The sequence below is a fragment of the Geospiza fortis genome, unplaced genomic scaffold (genome assembly GCF_000277835.1).
Source record: "Geospiza fortis unplaced genomic scaffold, GeoFor_1.0 scaffold157, whole genome shotgun sequence".
Taxonomy (NCBI): Eukaryota; Metazoa; Chordata; class Aves; order Passeriformes; family Thraupidae; genus Geospiza; species Geospiza fortis.
In genome coordinates, this window is record NW_005054314.1 from 1973526 (window position 1) to 1992343 (window position 18818).

An 18818-nucleotide genomic window follows, 5' to 3' on the forward strand; every position below is an offset into this window, starting at 1 on the left:
TCTGGTCCATGCTATTTCAAGCCTAACTTTTAGTTTAATCTTTGTTCAGTTTTGAAAGTAAGCATCATTAACTTTCATTTTAAAAAATATTTTCCTTCCTTTTCTTCTGCCTGAGTTATAATTTCAGTTTGGCCAGCCTGCATTAATTTATCATTGTGGTCTCTCTCCTAAAAGTCTGTTCTTCCAATGAATGTAATGTCAATTGAAAAAAATGTCACCAGCTTTGTTACTGAATTAAAGAAGCTATAATTGTTAATGGGACCTTTCCATAAACAGTGAGTGAAGTTATAACCCCACATATGTATGCAGGGTATCAAAAATTTGAGTGTGGCCACTGACCACATTTTACAGAAGGAAACAAGACAGCAATAAACATGCTGCTTTTTTTTGCTGAAGAGAACTTTATCAGGACTTTAGTATATATAAAAACTCCCCATTACTTTTTAGTAATATAAAACTCCCCATATTATTTAAATATATTATCATATTACTTTGTCTAAGAATATAATTTTACTGAGACTAGAATTACTTGCATACCTGCCTGTAGTTATCACCCACACTTGATTTTATTGTATTAATCACTATTTAAAAATAAGTAAGTTAAGACCCTGTAAGCATATTGTAAATATGTTCCTGTTCTAAAATTTGTCAAAAGCAAATCAGGTATTTAAGATTTTTATTTCATTAAATTATGGAATTATTGCCCTTCTGCATTATATAAAATTATTTGAAATTAGTTTATCATTTATAGATATTTACGAACATATCCTAAATAAAAAGCATGAAATTATCATCAATGCATTTTGCTACAACAAATATAACAAGTTTTGGTTACAGTTGTTCAGGTGCAGAGAAAACTTTTCCACATTTGTTTTATTTTCTGCTCACTGTCATCTTGTTCCCGTGATGTTTCCATGCTGTTTCATAGTGATGATCATGCATTATCTTTGTAGATGTCTTAAACGTTTTATTCGTGTGAATGAGAGATGCTTTCCCTTTGCCCCAAGTGTTAGTTTGTATTTTTGTTAGGAATTATCAGTAACTTGCCAGAACCATGTCTATTTGTAAGACCTACTCAAGAGGCATGGGTGTTAGGTGTAAGTTCTAGCCAGACAAAAAAAACACCAGACAATGAGCAGTCAGGTTTGCTTGCTGTCATATTTCTTGCCTGTTACTTTCCAGACAAGCAGCCTAAGTTATGTTATTCTTTCTTGCCTCATACAGAAGATGAATGGTACTTGTGGTACCACCGGAGTCAAATGAAACCATGGTACAAAGTTGCATCTTCTAGTGGTGAGAGTATTTTTGCAGATGGAGTAGATTACCTCGACAAAATGGAGTGTTAAGACTCTTATCTATAGTCCTGGTGGCATGTATTGTTCATCCTCACACTAGCCCTTACAAATACCAGGATGAAAATCCTATTAAAACTGAGACATTTTCTGTCATCGTATTTCGTTTTCAAAGCAAAAACCCTAAGCAACAAGAAAGAGACTCCAAAATCCATTAAGCTACATAACAAAAAATTGCCCTGCTACGAAAGCTAGCTTGTTTTGTATTTCTTGTGGAGAATGGAGAAGGTGATGTCTCTACAATCAGCTGTGGCTCTGATCATAAAGGACCACTGCACACTATTGTGTTCTAGCAGCCAGTTCTATCGCAGTGTTATATGAAGGCCCCTTCCAGGCCTCTGGTCTTCTTAGGAAGTCAAACCACAAGGTAATCCTCTTTTTTCTGAAATTAATAGAAATATGTAGTTTAAAAGGCAAGTCTCTGTACATTGGGGTCTTGTTTTCTAATGGTGCCTAGAAGAGACTTTATGCATGAGCTGTGCTTGTTTCACTAATTGGATTGTTGCATTCAGCTGCTGTGAGTTGCTTTGACAATACCCAGTGGAGCCTCTGCATTTTGTGAGCGAGGGTACAATCATGGTGCATCAGTTTCACCACAACTGTAGCTGTTTTAAAACCATCACATTTGCTGGCCACTCAATAAAGGTCATTCTGTTTGTGACAGAACAAGCCAGCCAGAAAACAATTACATGGCTTCTGGCCAAAAAAAAAAGGCACCAGATAAATATTTTATCTTTAAAGATGTCTCCCTTTCTATTATTTTTTTTCCTTGGGATTCTATCCAAAGAAATGAAGTATATTATTCATGTGGCTTTTGGGAGAAAGAATATTTGAGATAGCCTTTTAGCAATGCATCGCTGAGGTCAATATGTGTATGTCAGATACAGGTGTTGCAGTTTTATTTACTATGCAGTGTAGAGGGATGCAGTCTGATCCATCAAAGTAAGGAGAAACTGGCTTCCACCACATTCCACCTGAGTGTGGAACAACTGCTTTAGTGCAGTCTGAGTGCTGCTACATCACAGTCTTCATCTCCCACCTTTCTTTGTGCTGGTAATGTTATTCTGGAACACTTAGGAGAAAAGGCACAATTTCGGTCTTCAAATGCCAAGTGAAAATTTAAGTCATTCTTTCAAAGACAACTGCTGGTGCAGAACCTCCCTGAGTATTTCAAAGCAATCCCATGGCACTGGAGTGTTAGAAGTGGGTCCAGGAGTGTTTGAAGGTCATGCTCAGTGTTGTTGCTCTGAGAAACTCTGTGAAGGACACAGGAACTGAAGCTTCAGTAGGGAGTGAAATCTTTCTCAAATTGTCAATAATGTATTTTATTTAAGAAGAAAATCATTGAAGAAAATACAAATTATAGGAAGAGCTTTCCTGTGCCACACCAGATGTGCAGCTCCGTTTAGAATTCCTAGAGGAGTCAGTGGGGGGTATGTCCAGTATATTAGCCTTTTCCATGCTGCTTGAATATCATGTCAGTTGGCTGTGAATTGATCTCTGCAACTTTTGAAAATGTGATCAGTTGGATTAAAATTTACCCTTTCTCTCTTCTTTGGCCTGTATATTTTGTATCAGAATTACAAAGGTCTTTCCTGTCATTCAGGTTTAGATGCTTATATCTAAACTGAATATTTTTATTTTTATAAACTCTTTCTGGAATAATGCACACAAATATCTTTGGAAATATGGCTGAAAGAATTGCAAATGATCTCTGAATTCCCACAAAAATTCCACGTGGCTTTAGCTGAAGCATATTTAGGCTAATATTAATTGTCAGCATTTTAAAACTCTTGGCAGGAAATGGGCAAGATCTAGAACATACACGCTTTAGCTCTCTTCCTGCTTCGCTCCCAAGGTGTTATAGTTCTAGGGTGTAAGAGGGAAAATAAAATACTACTATATGTGGAAAGGGAGGTGGGAGTATGATGTGGAAGGCTGAGGAATTAGAAAGTCAAGTTATTTCTCTTCTGCTGTTCAGGATAGATAATGTGATAAATCCACTCATCTCCAGAGTCCTGAGTACAGAGGGCATTTGGGAGTGTGCTTAGGGTAGGCTGAAGGGCTGAAGTGGTTTATGCAAGAGTACCTGGACCACTGATGTAACAAAATCAGTGGAGGTGTAGAAAGGATGTGCTCCACTGCATGCCTGTAGGACCATGGTCTCAGCCCTTTGTGTTTCACAATGCCTTTATTTTGAATCATCCCTCAGTTCCACATCATCCACAGTGACAGAGGTAAATCACAATGGGGAGGTAAATCAAGTGGAAGCCATGAACTGTAGCAGAGGAGGACAGCAGTGCTATTTCTGAAAGATAGGAGTGAAGACAACAAGACTTCTGTCACAGGAGACACAAAAGGGATATCCAAAGAATGAGGACAGAGGTGTAAAGTGCAGACCTTTTAAAACAGGGACAAAAATTTTGCTGCATTAAAAAGAATACCAAGAAAAGGAATCAGTGAAGTGATGGGCCATGCTCCAAACAGTGAGCAAGAATATTTGGCTTCAAGAGCTAAAAGACCTTAGTGGGAGCTGTTAAACAGCAGTACAGCTGGAATGTGATTCTACGCCTCTTTTGCACTATTTTACATATCACAGTCATAATCCAGTGTTTAAAGAATATACTTTATAAATGTTTGTGCTTTTATTGCCCTTCTTTTTTTTTCAGAAACAACAGTAGTAGAACTTTTTGCTGTAAAAAGAAAGATGTTGGTTTCATATTTCACTGTAGGGAGAGTGTTGAGTACAATCAGGAGGGACCAGCTCCCTGGAGTTAGCACAGGCATCATATTTTGAGCCTAGAACATCTGTACATTAATAATTAGTAAGGTTAGATGGAAATTTCTTATTGAAGTCAACTCCATTTGCTTGCAGGCATGGCCAACCTGATTTTAACTTGTATTTCATACCTGCACAGAGATAACAACAGTGGCAGGAAGTGTTAAAGAAATCTTTCTTAGTTTACTTGGGGGTAAAAAACAGAAGTAGACAAGAAGTGTCACCTATTGCAGGAGGGCAGTGATGGAATCAGAACCTTTTGGTTTAAAGTATTGATTTGCACAAAACACAATATTTCCACTCTTCATACCAGGGACTTCTGTTGTTCTGTGAAATCTTGCTTTGCTTGAATGACTATAGTAATGGTCAACTGAGAGATCAGAAGAACTATCAGTGCTTGGGCCTCTAGCTGTGTATGCCAGTTACTGAATATTTTCTCCTTCAGATTAGATAATGGTAACTATGCAATCAGATTTGTGAGGCTTTGCATTCTTTGAAGAGTAGTCATACATTGGTATAATATCAAAGCAAATGGAATAAAAGAGTTCTTTTGTTTCACTGAATATCAGATTGAATATTCAAATAACAAATAAGTATTTTAAATAATAATAAACACTTGGCAGCATAATTGTGTGTAAAGCCCCACATAATTGGAGTACTGAGCCTGTTTGGTCTCAAGGATGTGTTTACTACAGCTGCCTAATTTAGCAAAGCAATTCTGAGAAAACATTAAGAACAATTTGGTTTGAACCCATGAAAACAGGGGGTATGTGGTTTACATGCAACTCCTTCCTTGTAATAGTTAATCTTCTGCTCTGCAGTAGATTGGAGTGGAATTTTCTATCTTCCTTTTCTTCTTCAAGCTAACAATTGATAGTCTGTCTCAGATATATGTACATCCCATTTAGTCAGACAGTCCTTATCTGTGCACTTGTTGAACATGTTACAGTGAAATAACTAATTAACAGCATATTCTGTAGAGAATTCTGTGCCACTTTTTAAGCAGGCCACAGAGTACGTATCCTGAGATGCAGATATCCTATTTTGGTGATTTCCAAAGGCACACAGGGCTGGTCTTTCAGAGGTATTTAGGCTTTCAACACACAGAGAATGACATTGTGGAAAGCACGTCAATGAGAACTATGTGTGGCTGTCATTGAAGGCAGTGGAATGCAGGTACCGCACCTGCTGAGGTTCTTCAGCATCTGCACCTTAATTGCCTTTGAAAACCTGCTCCCACCATCCTACCCAAGTTGCTTTTGGAAATGAAAGACAGATATCTGTGAAAATGTTGCCTCTACTGTACTGTGAAGTGAGCCTGTTTCTGAGTCATAGGAAAAGTATTTGTTGTTTCAAATTTTCTGGTTATTGCCATTTCTAGATCATTTAACAGAATCTTTACTATTTACCAAGTACACATGCAAGAACAAGACTTTTTTTCTATATTTATTTATAATATAAAACTAAGACACAGTTTTACACGTTCAGTGATTTTACTGCAGCATCATGCATAGATATGAGTCTGTAGTTCAGCAGCAGTTAACAAAGATCTAGAGGACAGGAAGAATGAAGAATGCATGACCTTTTGCTGATACCATTCTATGTTCATGGTGATCCAGCAGTGTACACTTCCATTATGCTAATTTTTGGACAAATTTTGAGGGCATATGCGTGTCTGTCAAAAGGTTCTTTATATGCAGAAACAAGTTTTGCCCTAGGTAAGGTAAGGTTGAACTTCTGCTGAAGTTGCCTCTGAAGTCATATATGTCACCTGAGTCCAGTTTCCCTGTGAAGCCTGTCATACTGGTATTTCCCATTGTCAGTTATCAGAGCAGTAAATTAGAAGAATCCTGCCCATGCCTAAGCAGTGCTACCTTTTTATCCTTATTTTTTTAAGTATCTTGTGCTGTAGAAAAGTCTGGATCTGAAGCCCAGACCTTGGAGAGATGAAGCTGGAGCTAAATGTTTGAATCACATCCCTGTCTCTGTTTAGTGGATCCTTATGCTGAAATGTTTGCACATTTCTGTATAATCCAGCCTAATATTTCATGTGAGCTGCCCTCCTGAGCTAGATCAGGAACAGCACGTGTTGTAACTGCCCAGAGATCTGACACACCTGGGGTATCTTCCCCCATCTGAGCTTATTGTCTCCAGCCCCTGTATTTAGAATGTGCAAAATAAAACACAGCAGCCAAAACATATTCTGTGTGTTAGGAGAGAAGGGATATCTGATGCTAAATATCTGATTTTTGGTGCAATGAAAAAGACTTCCAATAGCCAAATGCTGTTACAAGGTTGGATAATAAAAGCAAGGCATTGTTTCCCCTTTAGTCTCTTTCTTGAGTAGCAGGTGAAGCCAAAGGGATTTCATGACTGGGAGGCAGTGGGAAGTCTCTAATCTGCAGGTTACATGAGCCTGTTGTGTGTCACCACCCTGCAGAATAAACCAGGTTATTTTTGAGACACAGAGCATTATGCTGCAAGGAGGGGAGTTAGGTCACTGATACAGAGCACTGAGCCAGTCCAGCCTTGTTCTGCCACCTCATCTGGGTGAAATGTTCTGGAGGCTAACTTGTTAGCCCCAAGCTTTGTGCTGGGTCAGGTGTTGCCTATTGATGCCGCGTGAATTCTCCAGTAACTTTGTAAATTGTCATCCTGTGACATCGCTGAAGGAGGAATCAATTTAAAGCAGATCAGATCATAGATTTGGTGCTCTGGTTAATGCAGGTGAACTATATTTGTATGTTCAAGCTCAATTCAGGCCAAATCTGTATTACCCGGTAGTTAGCCTGTATACAGACTGGTTAAGAATAAATCTGAGGCCTTGTAATTGACAAACACATCGTTGTTATGAAGAGAAATGTACTGAAAAATATAGGAAATAGTGATATATAAAAGCTCCATATTGCCAGCTTATTAGAAAAAACAAGACAGAAATAACCAGTTAAGTGGCAAAAATGAAACACATATGCAGACTGTGAATATGGATCCATAAATTATCATTTATATTACCATAAAAACTCATTTAAATTTCAGAATACTTTTAAGCTCAGTAGTCACCCTTTGATTGCTTTCTCTTTTTTTTCTTTTTTTTTTTTTTTGTCTACAGAATAAATAAAAGGAAATTAACTTAGGGGTTGAGATATGAAACACATTCCAGCTGCAAGGGCAATTAAAATGCTGGCTACTAAAGGGTGAGATGTTGATGAGGAGAGACTTTGAAAGGCTGATAGCATCTGTTAATGAAAATTCTCAGAGGCATAAGATCTGTTTGCTCAGGTAGTTTGGAAACTGAAAGTGTAGATAAAGGTTAGGAAGTGGAATAAATATTTTTCTAACACGATTGACTGAAGGTCAGATAGAAAGAATAATTTTGCTGTGCCTGAGGATAATTCAACTAGCATTATTTTTTTTCCAAGACATTTATCTGAGGTGAATCCAGGGGTTTTTTTTGTTATGAATATGTATTTCAATTCATAGTCTGATTACCATAATCTCCTGTGATTGTTTCTTCACAGGAACAATATTTATCACGTTTTAGACTCAGCAGTTCCAAACATGTTAAGAGAAGGCAGACAGCAATAGTACACACTCATGCTAAAAGCCCTAATGTATCATGATATAGAGCTAACTTTTATTACCAATATTTTTAAGTTTACAGCATACTTTGAAATGATGTTTTTCACTCTTTGAATATATGAAGCCAAGTTTTAGGTATTTTCAAAATCCTATGCTGTTGATAAGTAAGTTTCTTTTCTTCTGAACATCTACTGCCTTTAACAGAATAAAGACAATGATTCTCTTGGCTAAAAAAGTTATTTAAGCTTAAAAAGAATTAATTTTATTTCCTTTCTCAGATGATAATTCCACACAATACTTTCCTTTTTAACTCTATTTGTAATTGTATCACAATTATACAACTTTACCTGGAATAATAAATAATGGTTTCCATCAGTTTCCATCAGCTCACTGGCGGCCTGTAGCTATTCAGCTTGCTCTAGTAAATAAGAGAAAAATGTATTCTGAAATGCCATATGGATGGAACGTGGCTTTACATGGAATGTAAAGACAGGTTGTCTTTTCTAGACTGATGATTGTTAACTCTGTGGTTCCTAATTAGAATATTTTTTTTCTGAGATAAATATGTAAAGAAAATTAAGTCTGTACTTTTAACATGCAGTAAATCAGCCTCATTGACTGAGTGTTAGTCAACACACTGGGATTTTTGTTCTGGTTTCGTTTTTCAATTGCAGGTAGAGGTTGTGAATGAGACCTGATGATGATGCTTTACACAACTTTGTTCTTTCATGTGTTTTCTTCCACTGATTTCCATGCATGTTTCAAACACAGAAAAATTACATGACATCTCTCCCTCCTGACGAGAGAGGGAATGTAGGAGACTGTCATCCAAATGTGCCTGAAGTTATGGACATTGAAGTCCACTTAGGGCTCATTAGGGTCAGCTCACTGTGTCTGATGTCAGGAGGATTATGGCTGAGACGCTTTCTATCCATGGTGACTAGATCTGTTTTTTTCAGTAATCTATGCACAGAGGTAATGAAAACAAACAAACAAAAAAAAACCCATCTCTGATGGGTCTGGAGGAAATGGTTGGTAATATCTGTGTATCTTGGTTTCTTCTGTTTTTACCCAAAGAAACTACTCATCTGATTATATCATTCAAATGCTTTTCAGCTGAAGGCTGCTCTGTGGCAAGGAGCAAGACTCCTTGCTTGCTCCATGCAAGAGGCAGTAAGTGAGGCTGCAAAACCATGGTTGTGAGCTAGAAGAGATCAAAGGTGAAGAACCCATGGGAAAGCCTCTACAGAAAGCTGCACCTTGGCAAGACTGTGATATTGTACTAAAGTTATGTTGTTAGCTTCCTGATACCAGTAGGATGCAGGATGCTCAGCAAATGGTTTATTCTGGATTTGCTGATGGCACTGGAGCATGTCCTTGCTGGAGAATTCAGGGCACTCAGGGAAATTGGTGTCAGTGATAAATACCATAGGAATTTAACTCCATAGATTTGTATCTCACTGTGTATGTAACAGCACCATGCTTACTGCCTAGTTTTAGGGTTTAGGCTCTACTGGACAGACAAAGCCCTGGACTCTGTAGAGCTTCCCTGGTGAAGCATCTGTACTTAGCCATTTTAATTATTTTTTTTTGTTATTCAGATATTCTAAAGCTTGGAGGTTAATTACTTTTAATGCTAATGTAGTTTTACAATTTTGTAATTTATATGCAAAAAGTTTTCTCTTTGGGAGAGCTCTCTGCTACTCCTAGACCCATATCTCTCAGATCTCAACACTGTCTGGTGACAGAGTGCCCTCACAACTCTGGTAGCATCAGTGTCAGTTTCATCAGCATCAGTACAGAGGATACCCTACTGCCCATATCACTGGATAACACAATGCTCTTCACCTTCTGTCACTTCTCAAAATTCATTACTCCTTTTTCTGATTATCAGTTCTAGGTCCACCTTTTCTTCACAATTGTTTACCTGTTATATTTTCCTCAAGTGGAATCTTGGTTTTGATGTGGTTCCATCTTGTCTGTTCTGTTACTAATCTGTATCCAGAAGCTGTTCACTCAATTATTATTCCTTTGAAAATTCTTTAAATAAAGATTTGCATAGCACAGCTAAAACTAGAGTATGGCTCTTTTGATAAACTTTGGATCATATCCTTGTACTGAGGTATCCCTATCTGTCCTACACCAGCAGATTTGCCCACAACATTGTGAAAGTCATATGAATAAGTCCCCCTGTGGAAGTGACAGCATTGCTTACAACATCTTTTTGTCTTGTCCTTGGTTATTGAACTCTTTGATCCCTTACTACATTGCTCTCATTTTACACTGGCACAGCTTCATTCAAAAACAACGTAGTTGCACTGACCTAAAACCTGAGTAAAATGAGAGGCAAGTTAGATGCAAGGTTGTTATGAAAGAATAGATCAAGGTGAAATGGATTCAGAAAGAGCCATTTAGGGAGAAAAACAGATATTTTACTTGCATTCAGCAGCTCTGAATTTCTGCAGTTTTAGCTGTATCCCATGCCTAACAAATATGAACCAGATGGTTCCTGTAAATTCTCCTCTAGAGCCAGGCAAGTTCACATTCACTCAACCAAGCTGTCATACCTATTTGTGTATATTTCTCTGTTTATGGATGACAGGTTGCAGTACTGTAGTGTATGTACAGAATAAGCTGGAGGTTTACAGAACAGAAAAGAAATTAAAAAAAGAATCATTACAATGTGTTTGCTACTTGGTCTAGAAGGTTGTCTGCTACCAGAGTAGTGGAGTGTAACACTTGACATGCTGCTTACTAGCTAGAAGTGATCAGGTCAAAACCAGATGGGTTGCACTTACTCTATTTTATTTAATAATTTGAACATGTGTGAGACTGAAGGAGCATTCCACAGTCGCCATCATTTACTGAATTGCTTCCTGGTGACTGTTTAGTAGCTTGTTCCTTGCTTCTTCCCCTACTTATGAAGTTGTTAAGCAGACCTGGGTTATGCAAAGCATACTTGCCCCACCAGCATGTTGGGATTTTGGATGATGGGGAATTTTGGGGTTGGCTAGTTGTTTTTGAACTCATGCCTAACATGGTTAACTTTCAAATTAGTGTTAGGTTCAGTGCCAAACACACAGAATATCCAAGTATATCTCAATTTATCAACCTCTGGTACACTTGAAGTGTAAGCTGGCATCATAGAAGTTGTATTTGTCATGGGGGATCACTTGCCTGGATGGCCTCTTTTTTGGTGAGCTATTGTGCCCTTGACAAACACAGCTCAACACTTAAATCCCTGAAGTTCACTGATGGACCAGAAGCATAGATCTCTGTATCATGTCCCAGATACATAGTTCAAAACACAAGTATTCAGATCAGAGCCAATGTTCATTCAGGTGGCACAAGCATGCTGCATGCCAGGAAAATACACCCCTTGTAGATTGCTGGTATTCAGTAAGACAAAAGGAGGAGGAAGTGCTCTTCCATTTCTGTAGGAGGCTAAAGGTCCAAGGTCTTAGCAAGAGCATTCAGGAAAAGAGATTTACATAAGTGGTAACTTTTTTCAGTAAGTACTTTGGTGCCATCTGCAAGGGCTCATGTGATACTACAGATGTTCCAGTGTGATCATTTAGTCATGTCACATTAATGATTGCTGTTATTTAAACAAGAGTAAGTTCAGTGATGTAGCGCATAGAATTTCATATGGCTGAGCAAACTGCTGACATGAATATTGCCTATGTGAATGTGGGAGAAGTTTTGTGAGCTTTCAGAGATGCAAAAGAGTGAAATGTCCTCTTCACTTGTGTTAGTAGGGTCAGTGGAGAGAGGCTTTTATCAAAGGAATAATCAGAAAGACTGAGGCACAGACTTTACTTCCCTGACAGAAGTAGCAAGATACTGGCTGAATTTGTTTCTTAGTTCAGCTTCAGGGAGGACTGGCCAGAATGTAATTCCATCTGCATTGCTTAAAGTACAGAGATAGCATTGCAACAAATAAGATTTTCACTGCTTTACGAGAAACTTATTTAGAGCATTTTCCTTCTTTGGAAGCTTCAGTCTGCAAAACTCAAAATACTTGCTTCAGCTCACGGAGAGGCAAGCTGGGCATTTGTTTGGTTCTAGTTTTATTACTGTACTTACTTTCAGCCCAATCATTTTGCAGGCTGTTTAGATGAGGGCTAGCTATTTGAATTCATCAATATTTTTAAAATACGCCAGACAATGACATATTTGAATGTTAAGGCCAGGATCATCTAAGCTTTTAGTAATGCAGATCAGATTGACCTGAGATATTACACTCAAAGATGATAGGAGCAACCTGTGTGTTACATGACCTGGCAAGTATGGCCACAGCCATCAGGTGCCCAGACTCTTCTTAAACCTGTAATAATACCAACTTGTTAATAACATAGTGCAGAGAAGGGATGTGGTGCCTTCAGATGAACTAACCTAGAAACAGTGCTTCCAGAAAAATGCCTGCCTTTCATCCTACTATTTTTCACATCCAGGGTATGACTAAAAAAAAGAAGTTCAAAGATCAGATTGTGATCTAAATAAATTTTTCTTGTGCTCTGTATTGGTGTTAATGACTACAGAATGAGCAGCAACTGAATTTTGGTGATGGTGTTATGGTCCCCGTTTCAAGATAATCTCAAGTTTTTCTTACCTTAACTAATATTTTTTGGCTGACTTGACAGAAGTAGTATGAACTGGCAACGGTATTGATGAAATCCCTTCCTGCACAACTTCTCCACAGACCTGTGGTGAATTATTAGTTCTTAAGTGTTTTGGAGTAAATGTGATGCACAGCAGACAAAGACTTTGGACCAGAGAGCATTGCCATGGCTGGCTGTTGCCTTCTCCCTTAGGGGGAACAAGATGAGAGGTACCTGTAAGAGTTCTGCACCTCCAGGGGACTGAGGAGTGAGCATTTATGTGTGTCCTGAGGGCAAGGTGTGGACAAGCACCATGTGCAGGCCTGGTCACTGACAGTGCACACAACACAGGAAATCATTTCCCTGTCCATTACCCAGGCAGTGCTCCCAAAATGGCACAGCTTGCATTGTTATGCTAGAAAGAAAAGTTCACATTGCAAGATAAAATGGTCCTTTTAGTTAAACAATCATACTGCTTATGTAACAGCTCTTTTAATGGTAAAGTACAGCTGGAGCCTGGAACATGTTGTTTACAGAAATACCACATAAGGGTAATGATGTAAAATGCAGTAAATGGTGCTGGAGGCATTAGACATGGGGAGAGCCCTGAGACTGGAGCAGTGAGGATGCAGGTGGCACCTTCCTGTGAGAGCAGGAGGTTTAAACCAAGCTTTAGTAAACCAGGAGAATGGGCTCTGTAAAGGTCATCAGAGGACTGGTCTAAGGAGCTGCTGCAGGAAGGGCAAATGGTTCTTCTCAAAGGAAGGATGGGAGAGGGCCCCAGAGAGAGGAGCTGGTGCAGCACAGACAGTGCCCATAGGGAGGATTTCAAGATCTGGTAAGGATAGAGGGGACTATGGTTGTGAAGATTTAATGTGACAAGGAGAAAGAGGAGGCAGAGAAGACAGAAATTACAAGTTCTGGAACTTTTTGGTCTTAGTTTACTGTAATTGTATTTTCATGCATAGGAGAAAGGCTGCTGAGTAATCTTGCTCTTTCTTGAAATGGTAACCACTGACTAATGCACATGCATACAAAAATACACATATACTCACACCCACACAAACATGCAATTGCACAAAATTAGGAAAATTGCCCAACTTTCTTCTGAGATATTCAAGGTTTGACAAAGCAAATTCTGACTCAGTGTTAGCTGAAACTGGAATGCAATGGCATCTTCACGCCAGCATATTCATTTTCCTTCTTTCCTTGAGATAGTTCACGAGCTTTGTATGTGTCATTAGCAAAAAACAGAGCTACAGATATGTTTGATGTGTCAGTTTTTCATAATATTTTGAACTAATTTGTTCAATCTGGAGTAAAAAAACCTGGACTTACGGGCTGTTGTTGTTTACAGCAAGCTTAAGGTTCATACTTGGATGTTATATGAATGATGAAACCAAGTTGTAAATATTTATTACTGACTGAAATAGTGTATTTTCAAAAGCACATCTTTGTACACAAAGCATTTGTAAATCCCCATTAGTGGTATTTATGCTTCCACATAAAAATTCCTCATTTGCAGCCAGCTAAGTATCTTAGGCTTAGATCTTCCTGCTACATGTAATGCAATCACAATGCTGTCACAGACATCACAACCATTTTTGTAAAATATGATGTTAAGGAAGACTGAGTTCATTGTACTATACATATGTAAATGCCTCTCTTTCAGTAGTCTCAGAGGAAAGAAGATGCCAGAAAGAATTCTCAACCAGTGTACATATTAATTGTCACCACCTTTCATGGGATAGTAAAGTGCATTCTTACAAAGAAAAGCATTAAGAATCAAGGAGGCTGCACAGGGAAAGTGAGGGCATTTGAGTGAGACCTAAGGAAGTCACACGGTAAATTATGATAATCTAATTGTAATCCAGAAAATCATTCTTCCCTTGTTTGTGTCTGTAATGAGGTAATGGTGCAGCTCCTCTGGCTTCACACAGCCATTACAAATTTAGAGCAGGCTGTGGAAGATCAGGCTGCAGCACAAGTTCTTTGTTATTGTTGTAGCTCTGCAAGGATGTCTGAGTTCAGAATAGCTATTGGTGTAATTTGCAGCAGTGAACATGTTGTTCCTCTGTAGCTCAAACTCCTTTCAGTTTCAGAGAACTGGTTATCACAGAGCACGATTAAGTGGTTGTTGATCCTGTATGTTTATGTGGTTGTGTGTAAGCTTTTCAAAACTGGCTGTGGATAAGAAATCCATGACTAAATAATTGGACTGAAAGTTTCGCAAATAAATTATCTGGACAGAAACAGCACTTATATGGATATGCTTCAGTATAATAGAACTCTACTGAAAACCACTAGGTGTGCTTGAAGTAGAATGACTTCTGCCTTTGATTGGCATCTGCTCAGAATTGAAACAATTAGAACTACGCACAAAATTAAATTTTCTGAATGAAAACAGGTTCCCAGCTACATACTAAAATAAAAGGATGCAAATCAATATCTGATGATTCCTACATAAGCATGATTTGACAGAGATTCTGTCTTTAGTTCCACCACTTTTCACTTAGGGACTTGACTTGGGTTCTGCCTTTCACTGAGGCATGGCTGTTCACAAGAAATTGAAATGCTGCTTGCCTCTGTAATTTCCCACTGTGTAGTCCTTGGTCGTTCTGTGCTGCTTCTCTCCTGTGTAGAGGATGCTAACTGAGTTGGTATGACCTTAATGAACACATTGAAAGTGTGGTTATTGCTGCTAGACTCCATATTTAAAAACATTTTTTGAAATCAGAGCGAGTGTCAGTAAAGTACTCTCCTGTGGTTGTGGCTCCAATGACTGGTACAATGACTTAATTGACATTCTTGTGCAGTGCTTGGATCTCTGCCAGTTAATGACCCATTGCTGCAGTCTGCACAGGCAAATCACCCCTTTTGTCCTGCTCTTCAGGGAGGGCTGATGGACCTCTGCCCAAGTAATGGCTGCAGGCTCCTATTCTCAGCTGGCACAGACCCCAGCATGACCATAAACATCCCTGAAAGGATCATAATATGGTATATTGGACAGATTCTGATAGGCCTTGCAGTGATATACCACCAAGGTGTTCTGCAGAAGTTGGTGACTTTGCTAGTGGCATAGCTGAAAGGAGAAACTGGTCCCTACCCTGTTGTTTTCTCAAGCAGTGAAGCACTTGCAGGCTCTCAGCTAATCTGTGTCCCTTTAGATGATGCAAGTTTTTGTGAACCCTTTGTCAAACATGCAAAATAGCTTTTATTTTTGTTCTGCTTTTAAATGGTTGTATTGTCTCTTCCCCCACAGGATTTTCCATTCTTCAGGCAATTATGGAAGCAGCAGTACAGAACAACTGGCAAGTGACAGCCAGATCTGTAGGAAGCATAAAAGATGTTCAAGAGTTCAGAAGAATTATAGAGGAGATGGACAGACGGCAAGAAAAAAGATACTTAATTGACTGTGAAGTAGACAGAATCAACACCATTTTGGAACAGGTACCTGCTTTTCAGAAATTGTGTTCTCTCTGTGACAGACATCATCAATATTTCTAGGACTGCTTATTTCTAGACATTATTAAGTATCCTTTGAGATTTGAGTCCCAACAACTGGCCAGTTACCTAGTAAAATTAACATGTCACACTGATGCTCATAGTTGGTGGCCGCACTTACATGTAACCTACCAGGAAATACCACTGTCATATTTTTTCCCAAATGTTAATAATGAATATTTTTTAAGTAGCTAAGGAACCTAGAACCTCAGCTGCCAGAGTAATATCACTGGAATCAAGGCTACTTGTAAGGATTGCAAGACAGGTGCAGTTTTTTAAGTGGAGCATGAAACAAGAAATAAAAAGCCAGTGAAGTATCACAGAATCATCTTAAAGAATTCCCAAATTCCCAGAAGGAAATCCTGCTAATGAAAAATTCAGCTGGCAGTCCAGACAATTCATTAGTACATTTTGCTACATAAAGTCCTCCCCTCTGCACAGCCAGGGCTGTTGACAGCCTTAAATTGTGGGTGATGGAGTCTAAGCACCCTTGTGGGGCAAGATGCATCTGGAGTGACTGTTTTGCTCTTGCATGGCTTTCCCAGTGATTGCTTTGCCCCAGAGGAATGGCCAAACCCTCTGGCCACCCCAGGGTATTGCCCACTCTGCCTGTGTCCCTGGTTGTGCTGTGCAGTGTGCTTGAAGAGGTGTAATAACAGCTACAAATTGTCAGAAGCAGACACAGGACAGTTCCCTGCTGCCTGGGCTCACAGTAAAGCTGGTGCTGGTGTGGTACCAAATCCATGCTGCTTGGTTAGTCACAGGCATGTGGGAATTCACTTGCACTGAGACTGAAAAACCCTCTGATTACTCCCACTTTGTAAATTTAACTGTGGGTTCATAGTATGGAATAGATCAGTAACATTTAAATTGCATGAAGCATTAGCATATCTCTTGGAAATGTTGTATTGTAAACTAGCAACAAACTGACCTCAGTGCCATAAACCCTGGGAAACATGAAAAATATATTCACTGTGTTCCTTCTCAAAATATTCAGTTCCTGTCAGGCCTTGAGGTGTTTCACTGAGGGTCAAGCTGTGGGGACAGCCAGGTGCCACAGCTGCTACTGGCAGAGCAAGGAAGGAGGTGCTCAAGGGAACAGGGCACAAGCTGTGCTGGCCCCTAACTCTGACAACTGCTGTGGTTCTGATGCTAATACACAGCACTGCATTTTATGCTGTATTTTTAGGCAATATGGTGAGTGCTGACTTTAAGGGAATTCATACTGAAAAGTGTAAGAAACTTCTCCTTTTTTTTGTCAGTTGCTCATGTTCTTGGAAAAGATGCAAAACACCATACCTACTCACAGCCCACTCTTTTGAAAATGCTGCAGGAGAGCACTCCTGAGCCAAGCTTGAAAGAGCTCTGTGGGCACCCTCTCAGCTGAGATGAGAAGCAGGCCTTTTGTTTGATCTGACTTCATTTACATTTGTTCTCATTTTTTCTTCTATTGTCCAAGTAGAAGAAAAATAAGTCAAACCACTCCAGTGCCTACAAGGAAAGCTGTATACCAAGCAAACCATGTAGCAAAAAAACTGGTGACTCTTTCTTCTGCTACTATTCGAAATTCAACTCTCATGAAGTTTAAATTTTGTTAAATGTATGATTCAGTATTCTGTCTGTGATTAGCATCTGTTAAGTAAAAATTTGCTGCTGGGGCCTCGACATTTCCCCAAACTCTACAGTACATGCTGGTACACCTGATGCTAAAAATATCTTCTGTCAACAATTTCCAGAGTTTTTTTAATTGGATACTGAAAAGCAGTGACTTAAATTTCTGCAGGGAAAGTCAGTAATGGTGGATGGACCCTAGGTTGATGGCTGAACAATTACTGTTTGTAGGCTTTTCCTTCCATCTCCTCTGCTTACCCTGTTATCTTCTCATAAAGTAGTTAAAAGTTTTCACAAACATGTGTCATATTTAAATCCATCCATCCAGTTTGCTCAAGGGAATGGAGAGTTGTCTTTTTTTCAGCCAAGTGTGTTTGCTGATAGCATAATATTGAGGGGAGAGATAAGTCTGGATTTGCATATTTCAAATCTAGCGTTTTATTGCAGTTTAAAAAGTCAATTCAGTGCTATGTGTGGAGTTTAGGAAGGCTGCTCAGCTGAGAAGCACTAACATCTGAGCCTGGTACCACTTGCTGATGCACATTTGCAGATGGGTTTGTTTTTCTCAGTGAGAACAAAAGGAAGCCAAGACACCCTACCTGTCTGACCTGCTGTGCCAGAGCACTGATGGACAAACTGTGTCCCACAGAGGGCTGCTACAGGCTGCCTCTGCCCAGCTGCCTCTCCATGCCTCTCCCTTTTTTGGCCTCCTAGGAGCAGAAATCCAAAGGTCAACCCTCCCATTAGCTTCTGGGAGTGCTGCCTCCCCCCAGAGAGGGCGTTTATGTGGTTACTGTGTGGCACCTGCTATTTCACTCTGAGTCAGCAGCAGCACTTGCCAGTGACCCTGGATTTCAGAGGCTTAAATAGAATTTATTCAAGAAGAAAAGCCATAGCAGAAATAAACAGACTGTAAACCACTAAACAGTCTACACACGCACTGAGTTTGCTATCAGACTTTTGGGCTCTTGGCCAGCCCATTCAGCAAGCTTGTCAGTGCTCTGCTCCAGGAGCCATGTATCATGGCTTTGTGTTAGTGCTTGGATTCAGTAAGAGTGACCTCTTTTCCTGTACCAGGCTGGTCAGTGTGTGCACTTCTCTTCCTTTGATCCTTTTTCAACCAGTTCAGGCCAGGGTATATATCTCTTCCAAAAATTCAGGCTCATCCAAAGACAATTACACATCTGGGGATTTTCTTCTGAGACTTCAAGTCATTCTGGAATATTCTGTACCTTCCTCCAGTGAGTCAGTGACCTTGAGTATTCTGTATGCCTTTAGCATATGGCACGTGTGTGAATGTCCCTACGTTTCCAATACCTGTCATAGGAAGTATTTCTCTTCTCAGGGCTCTGATACTTGATCTTCCCAGCTGTGACTATAACGTCAGGGAAA

The 18818-nt window shown here is 39.4% G+C and overlaps 1 protein-coding gene across 3 annotated transcripts in view; it reads left to right on the forward strand.

The window, feature by feature from the left end:
- The window catches only part of GRIA3 (glutamate ionotropic receptor AMPA type subunit 3), a 348477-nt gene that overhangs the window by 253671 nt on the left and 75988 nt on the right, over window positions 1-18818 (forward strand). For all 3 annotated transcript variants that reach the window (XR_004081630.1, XM_031056066.1, XM_031056067.1), the window contains one exon: window positions 15574-15761. Coding sequence is in view for 2 of the 3 variants with exons in the window: in XM_031056066.1 (XP_030911926.1) it covers window positions 15574-15761 (188 nt within the window). In the remaining variant the exon portion in view is untranslated. The remainder of the gene's footprint in view (window positions 1-15573; window positions 15762-18818) is intronic.